The sequence below is a fragment of the Suricata suricatta genome, chromosome 5 (assembly GCF_006229205.1).
Source record: "Suricata suricatta isolate VVHF042 chromosome 5, meerkat_22Aug2017_6uvM2_HiC, whole genome shotgun sequence".
NCBI classification, from domain to species: domain Eukaryota; kingdom Metazoa; phylum Chordata; class Mammalia; order Carnivora; family Herpestidae; genus Suricata; species Suricata suricatta.
The window spans coordinates 1,051,077-1,058,596 of NC_043704.1; the positions used below are offsets into that span (position 1 = coordinate 1,051,077).

The following is a 7,520-nucleotide window of genomic DNA, read 5'->3' on the forward strand; positions in this document are numbered from 1 at the left end:
GTCACTGCCGGGTGCGGCTCACACGGTCCAGGGCGATGCGGCCCCCGCCGCCCGGCCATTCCTGGCAGCACCACCTGCCGTCCACCCAGGGCCGCTCGGTCCCTCCGCCACTTCTGTATCTTCTCGCTCCCAGAGCGGCGTTTAACTGGAACTGTGGTCTGTCCCCTTCCGGGATGGGCGTTCTCACGCAGCCTGCCCTCCTTGAGATCCCCGCGGGTCACCGTGTGCGTGTGCCCATCCGTCCACCCGCGTGTCTGTTCGCCCGTCGCCGCTGCCCGTCGGGTCGCGGGCACAGGATGCAGCAGCTGTGCCTGGTCCCCACGGACTCGTTCCCAGGTTTGGGCTGTTGGGAAAAGGCGCGTTAAAGGCTGGTGGGTTGTGTGCACATTGGTTTTCGTTTGGGAGACGCGCCCAGAGCGCAGCGGCGAGTCCGTGGCGGCCGCGTTTCTGCAGGAGCTGCCCCCTCTTTTCTGCGCGCACCGCTCCGTGTCCCATTTCCGCCGTGACAGAGCCGGTGCCCCGCGTCCTGAGCTGCTTCAGGTGCCGTCCCTCATTCGGCCGCCCTGACAGGCGCGGGGGTCGCTGCAGTCCCCTGGCGGCACATGCCCTGCTCTTCTGCCCTGTGAGCCGTCCGCCTCTGCGGGCTTCCTGTCGGCCGGCTGTCTTCACCCGGGCTCGTCCGTGTGCCCAGGCGCTCGTCCCCTGTGGGACACGGTCTGCCACAGCGTCCGACCGGCGCGGGTCCGCGGGATCTCGGACCAGTTCAGTGCCTGCCCCACCGGCCACGTCTTCTCCTGTGACTTCCTCAGTGCTCTCCGTGGCGAACTGCGCTGTGCAGGCTCCGCGCTGGCGGCCGGCGCACAAAGTGGGTGCTGGCTGTGTTCTTGGTGGAGCTGCCGGCCACGGTAGGTTATGAGCAAAGTTCTGGGGGAGTCCCCCCTGCCCCCGCCTTTCAGGCTCAGTGTTGGAGGTCCCTCGCGTTCTGCGCAGCTCTGGCCTGTCTGTCCTTTTTTTTTTTTTTTTTAAATGTTTTTATTTTTGATACAGAGAGAGACAGAGCATGAGAGGGGGAGGGGCCGAGAGAGAGGGAGACACAGAACCGGAAGCAGCTCCAGGCTCTGAGCTAGCTGTCAGCACAGAGCCGGACGCGGGGCTCGAACCCGCGAACGTGAGATCTGACCTGAGCCGAAGCCGGAGGCCTAACCGACTGAGCCGCCCAGGCGCCCCTGGCCTGTCTGTCCTAAGGGGGTTTTTGCAGAGCAGAACTTTTTGATTTCGAGAGCTCCGGCTTACGGTTTCTCCCCTCCTGGGTCTGGGCTCGGCGCCGGCGTGAGAACTATGTCCGTGGCCGGCGCGGCTCCCGTCGTGCGAGGCGTGAGGGCGAAGCCGCGTCGCCGGCCCCGCCTGGTGAAGAGACTGGACGGCCTCTCCTGCTGTCAGCCGCTGCTGCGCTGTGTCGGGATCGCGTGCGTGTCCGGGCGAGTGCTCTGGGCCCCCGCCGCGGCCGCGGCCTGCTCGCCAGCCACACGGGCTGAAACGGGGCGCTCCAACTGCTCCAGCTCCGAGAGGGTTTTTCAGAACTGTTTCCACCTTCCAGGTTCTTTGCCTTTCTCTGTCAATTTTATGTATTTAAAAAAGTTTCTTTAAGTTTATTTATTTTGAGAGAGAGAGTGAGCCATGGAGGGGAAGAGAGAGGAAGAGAGACTCCCAAGGAGGCTCCACACCGTCAGCCCGGGGCCCGGCATGGAGCTCGAATCCACAAACCATGAGATCATGACCTGAGCCGAAACCGAAAGTCGTGCGCCTGACTGACCGAGCCCCCGCCCCCCGTAAAGTTCAGGGTAACGCCCGCCTGCAGCCGTTCGTGGCTGCAGTGTTGCCGCGAGTCGCAGGAAGCCCCGGTGCGTCCTGGGAGAACCGGCCTCTCCACTCTGTCGTTTCCGGTCTGTGAACATTTATTCAGAGTCCTTGATTTCTGAAAGGACTCCAAAGCGTTTGGTACTTTGCAGCCAACAAGTATCCTACGTGCTTTGCTAGATTGATACCTAAGTATTGCGTTGTTTTTTAAGCAGTTGCAAACAGTAGTGTATTTTCTTTTAATTAAAAACATTTTTTTTTAATTTTTGAGAGACAGAGCACGAGTGGGGGAGGGGCAGAGAGAGGGAGACACAGAATCCGAAGCAGCTCCAGGCTCTGAGCTGTCAGCCCGGAGCCCGATGTGGGGCTCGAACCCACGGACCAGGAGATCACGACCTGAGCCGAAGTCGGACGCTCAGCAGACTGCGCGCCCCGGGCGCCCCCGATGGTGTGTGTTTAATTCCCGTGTGCACGCGCGTCTGCTGGGCTGCCGTGTGAAAGTCCTGGAAGCTCGGAGTCTAAGGTCAAGGTGTGAGCAGCGCTGGGCGCTCCCAAGGCCTTCCTGGCACCTGGACGTCGTCTTCCGTGTCCTCGTGCGGGCCTCCCTGTGTGCGCGCGTCTGGTGTTCCTCCTGTCAGGACACCGGTCCTCTTGGGCCGGGGCCCACGGCTGTCACCCCGCCGACTTGGACCGCCTCTTTGAAGGGCCTGTCCCGAACACGGCCCCATCGGAGGTGGGGGCTCCCGTGGGTTCCGTGCACAGCGCCCCGCGCCTGTTGAGAGCGAATAGGGACGCGGCTGACGCTCGGGTGTTGGTCTTTTACAGTCGTGCTCGGGCCACTCGTGAGTTCAGGAGGTGCTCTGTTTTTCATATGCTTTTTGTCCCCTTTCCTTATCTTGCTGCAGCTGGCTCGACCTTTCTCCTTATTATTTCCTCCCTTTGACTTGCTTTAGATTTTTATTGTTCATGTTTTTCTAGGTTCTTGAAATGGGAGCTTAATGACTTGAGGTTTCTTTTTAATTTAATTTTAATTTTATCTTATTCTTATTTTTTATTTTTTAATGTTGATTTATTTTGAGAGAGAGAAATAGAGCACGTAGGGGAGAGGCAGACAGAGAGAGAATCCTGAGCAGCCTCTGAGCTGTCAGCACAGATCCTGATGTGGGGCTTGAACTCACAAACTGTGAGAGCGCACGAGTAGGGTGAGGGGCAGAGGGAGAGAGACCACCTTAAGCTCCATACTCAGTGTGGAGCCCAATCTAGGGCTCGATCCCAAGACCCTGGGAGGATAACCGGGCTGAAATCAAGAGTCGGACAGTCAACTGACTGGGCCACCCAGGCGCCCTGAGGCTTCTTTTCTACTATTTGCATTTAGTTCTGTGCCCTCTCCAGCTGCTTTGGCCGCGGCCCGCAGATCAGTAAGCGGCGTTTTCATTGCTCAGTGTATCTTTCTGTCTCTTGAGACTTTCTCTGTGACCTGTAATTATTTCAGATGGTCTTCTTTGGTTTCCAAGTGTTTTTGACAGTTGCCTGTTATCTTTGGTATTGATTTCTATTTTTTACTTTCTATTTTGAGTCTATTCTGGGACCAGTGAGTATAATCTCTCTGATTTCAGTCCTTTTAAATTGGTTGAGGTTTGTTTCATGGCCCAGGACGTGGTCTGTCTTGTCATCTGTCGTGTGGACCCTTGAAAAGAATGGAAGTTCTTCTCTCGGGGTGGAGTGTTCTGTAAATTCCAATTAGACCTTGTTGATAGTGGTGTTGATTTAATCTCTCTCCCTGTGGATTTAGTCTCGTCCCATTGTTGAGAGAGGATTGCTGGCATCTCCGTCCTTAACTGTGGCTCTGAGTGCTTCCCTTTCAGTTCCGTCCGTCATGTTCTCCTGCGCGTGTTTCCAGCTCGTTTGTTTGTTATGGGGATTGTGGGGATGGCGGTGTGTGTTTAGATGGATTGAGCCTTTCATCATTGTGTAATGTCCTTCTCTGCCTCTGGTCATTTTCTTTTCTCTGAAGTCTGTTTTACCTAATATCAACATAACCGTTCCTGTCCCTGGAATTAATGTTTGCGTGATGTATATTTTTTTTCCTTTCCTTTTTATCTTACCATATTATTGTATTTCAATGAGTTCCTCGTAGACTACATATTGAGTCATGTTTTTAATCTATTTTGCAAACATCTGTCTTGTAAGTGATGACTTCAGACCATTTATATTTAGTGTAATTGTTGATGTGTTAGATCTGCCATATCATTTTTTGTTTTCCTTTTCTTCTCCCTGCTTTTTATGTTTTGTGCCTTCTTATAGATTGCACATTCTTTAGAATTTCATTTTATTCATCTGTCGTGTTTTTGAGTGTATCTCTTGGTACCGCTTTTTTGATGGTGATTTCATGTGTTAAATGGCCAATTTGAGTGAAGTGCAGAAACCCTATCTCCTACCATGTCATTCTGCCTTCCACTGTTAATAGTTCAGTTGTTTTAAGTATTTTCTCCATGTATCACCACAGCCATAGAAGATAGGGTTTCAACTTTTGCTTTAACTATCAAACATTTAGAAAATTCTAGAAGAGAAGGAAAGCCTTCTATGTACCCATGATTTGGCTCACTCTGTTCTCTTTCCTGTTGATCCAGGGTTTCTTCTTTATGATTTCCTTTCTGTTTGAAAGAACCTCCTTTAAGCCATTCTTCTAGGGTAGGTCTGCTGGTGACAAATTCTTCTCTTTGTTTTTCCTTCTTCTGAGAAAGTCTTAATTTCCTTTTCATTCCTAAAGGAGATTATACTGGATATAGGCTTAGGTTGATAGTTTTTTCTTTTAACTTTGGAAAATGTGTCACATCATTGTGGTCTTACTGGCTTCTGATGAAAAAGTCCACTGCTTTTCCCTCAAGCTGTCACTTTTGCTGGCTACTTGCAAGATTTTTCCTTTTCTTTGCCTTTAGCTTTTCAGAAGTTTAAATATGGCGTGTTGTTCTGGGTTTCTTTGGGTTTGTCCTGTGCGTGTGGTTCCCTCAGCATCTTGAATCTTTGGTCTCTTACCAAATCTGGAGAATTTTCAGCCTCTATTGACTCAACGAGTTTTCCAGCCCCATCCCCCTCCTGTGGGATTCCCAGGACACAACCTGGCATCTTTTGTCCTATACGGGGATGAGGCTGTGCTTATGGTTTGTTTTCAAGCCGTTTTCCCTCTGGGTAGATGTGGTGTTCCCTCCTCCCGTCTCCCAGGTCTGTGTTCTGTCCTGTCGGTTCTGTTTGTTGAGACCACTCATTAAGTTTGTAGTTTGGTTACTGTATTTGCAATTCTAGCTGTTGTCTCTTCCATTTCTTTTCTTAGACTTTTCATCTCTTCCGAGAGCGTGAACGCACGGCGAAACGCTTCCTCTCAGGTAATTGTAACGTCTCTGCCATCCCTGCGCTGGCGTCTGTAGACTGTATTCATCCAGTTAGAGATCTTTGTGCTTCTAAGTGATTGTTTTTATTAACCTGGACATTTCGGAGATTATGTTAAGAGATCTGCATCTTACTGAAACCCTCCACTTTAACTGGTTTTTCCTGACACTGCTCTACAGAGGGGGTCGGGGACATGTGCCTTGTTACGGCCAACGGGGGGAGTCCAGGCTCCTGACCGAGACGGGGCGGGGCTCCTCCTCCCTGCGGGGGATGGAGTGCCAGCTCTGCCCACCTGGCCTCCAGCCCCCAGCGGTTGGGAGGGGTGAGGGAGCCTGGTTACTGCTCCCACGCGGCCTCCGGTGACACCACTGGGGACGGGCCGTCCTCCGTGCTGCGGGGGAGCGTGCGGGCCCTCGGTCCCAGGGCTGGGGGTCGGATGTTACCATCCGGCTTCCTGTGTGCTGTCTGCCAGGGCGAACTTCCCGGCTGCGCCTGGCGCGGAGGGTGGGGTTCAGCCGGAGCGGGGCCGTGCCCCTCTGTCGTCCCTGTCCTGCTGGGCCCTCCCTCTCCAGTCCTGGTCCTTTGCCGGGAAGAACAGCTTTTATTGTTTTTTCCCCTTCATTGGCTGGCATTTCTGGATTGTTCCTTCATATCTAAAAATACAGCGCAGGGTCAGAAAAGCCTGGGGGGCACATCGTGGTGTTCTCGGCCTCTGGGGCTCCAGTGTCCTGCCCCCCAGCCTCCTGCGTTCCCTTTGTCCGCGCCGTCTGCGTGTGCCGGAGCATTGGCCGTCGTCGGGGAGGAGGAGGAGCACGCGGCAGCTCCTCGGCCGGAAGCTGAGTCCTTCACGGTCTGTCTGTCTCCCGGTTCTGCTCTGACCTTGAGCTCCTCCCGGAAGGGCACGGAGAGGGACCTGCAGCGAGCGGCCCCGCGGTCGTGAGCAGGACGCGCGCCTGGTCTGGCCAGCAGATGGCGGTCACGAGAACCGGGAGGGACCTTCCCCAGCTCTGGGTCCGCGTGCAGCTGCTCGATCCCGGGGCAGAGGCCGGGGTGCTTGGGGCTGTGCCACATGGGACACGGGACGTTCACACACACGCTTGTCCCTGTGCCCTCGGCAGCTGTGGGAACAGAGGGAAGCTCGTGTTTGCTGTCACAAGTCAGCAGAGCGTCCTGGGTGGATCACGGGCCACGGGATGCAGGGAAGCTATCGGGGCTTGTGGGGAGTGGCGGGGCCCCCAGGGCCTGTCCTGGAGGAGGGCAGAGGACGGGCCCTGCCCACCATGGGGACCTGCTCCCAGGCTGCCCCCAGAGCCCCGGGCACCCACCGCCACTCCTTTGGTGTTTGCAGGGCCTCAGCAGGAAGAGGGAGAGCCGGGGAGGAATCCACAGCCCCCTCCCCTCTCCTCCCCTGCCCTGGCTGACCTCACCCCTGCCCCTCCCCTGCCCGGGCTGACCTCACCCCTGCCTTCTCTCTGTTCCAGTTCCTCGTCTACTTCGGGTACTTCCTAGTGCTGTTCCTCGTCTACCTCTTGGGGGCCGTGCTGGTGCTCCTGCGCCGCCTCCGGAAGGGCGGCCATGCGCCCCCGCTGCCCCAGGAGAAGGCCCAGCCGGTGCTGAGCCTGCAGGACAGAGGCCTCAGCGGCCCCCAGCCCGCAGCCCCCCCACCGGCCCCGGATGGCAGCGCATGGATGGCAGAGGCGGCCCCTCCGGAACAGAACCAGCAGCTCAAGGCCAAGGCCTGACCCAGCCTGTCCCAGCGAGGGGCTGGCCTCCTTGACACCAGAGGCAGCCTGCCCACCATGGTCCACATCCTGGGGCCTGGACGTGTCAGAGCGGATGCCCCCCCGGCAGCTTGCCCGGGACCCGGGTCCACATTCCAGCGTTCACGTTGTGGAGCCAGAGCCTGGCGGGGATCCCGGGTGCGATACCCTTGCGACCCCCCCGTCCCGGGGGCTCATCCAGCGGTGGCCCCGCATACTGGGTCTCTGTCCCGCCTCCTGCAGGGGCGCCGTGGGCTGGTTCGCTGTCCCCTTGGTGGGGAGGGGGTTTCGTGTGCTCACCAGGCCTCCCGCCTTCACCCCCCCCCCCACAGGAAGCAGGGACCGGTGAGGGGGCCGAGATGCTAGCCCCAGGGACTCTGTGCCCCATGGGGGTGTGCTGTGCCCCCCATAGGGACAGGCTGGGAGCCCTGCTTCCTGGAGCCTGTGGCTAAACTGTGAGAGGCCAGTTGTCCAAGTACTTGCTTTAGACTATGCTCTGTCCGTTTTTAAAACGAG

General features: G+C 56.4%; 2 protein-coding genes across 4 annotated transcripts in view; one reads left to right on the forward strand and one right to left on the reverse strand.

The window, feature by feature from the left end:
- SLC19A1 (solute carrier family 19 member 1) overlaps positions 1-7,101 on the forward strand; it is a 22,945-nt gene extending 15,844 nt beyond the window's left edge. For 2 of the 3 annotated variants that reach the window (XM_029938811.1, XM_029938810.1), the window contains exon 6: positions 6,726-7,101. In XM_029938811.1, the coding sequence (XP_029794671.1) occupies positions 6,726-6,986 (261 nt within the window). In that variant the 3' untranslated portion in view covers positions 6,987-7,101. Of the gene's footprint in view, positions 1-5,188; positions 5,648-6,725 lie in introns of those variants that run through there. The other variant, XM_029938812.1, reaches the window with a different exon arrangement.
- Positions 7,102-7,127: 26 nt separating this feature from the next.
- Positions 7,128-7,520, reverse strand: part of COL18A1 (collagen type XVIII alpha 1 chain) — a 33,201-nt gene continuing 32,808 nt past the window's right edge. The window contains exon 38 of the mRNA XM_029940595.1: positions 7,128-7,274. Within this exon, the coding sequence (XP_029796455.1) occupies positions 7,128-7,274 (147 nt within the window). The remainder of the gene's footprint in view (positions 7,275-7,520) is intronic.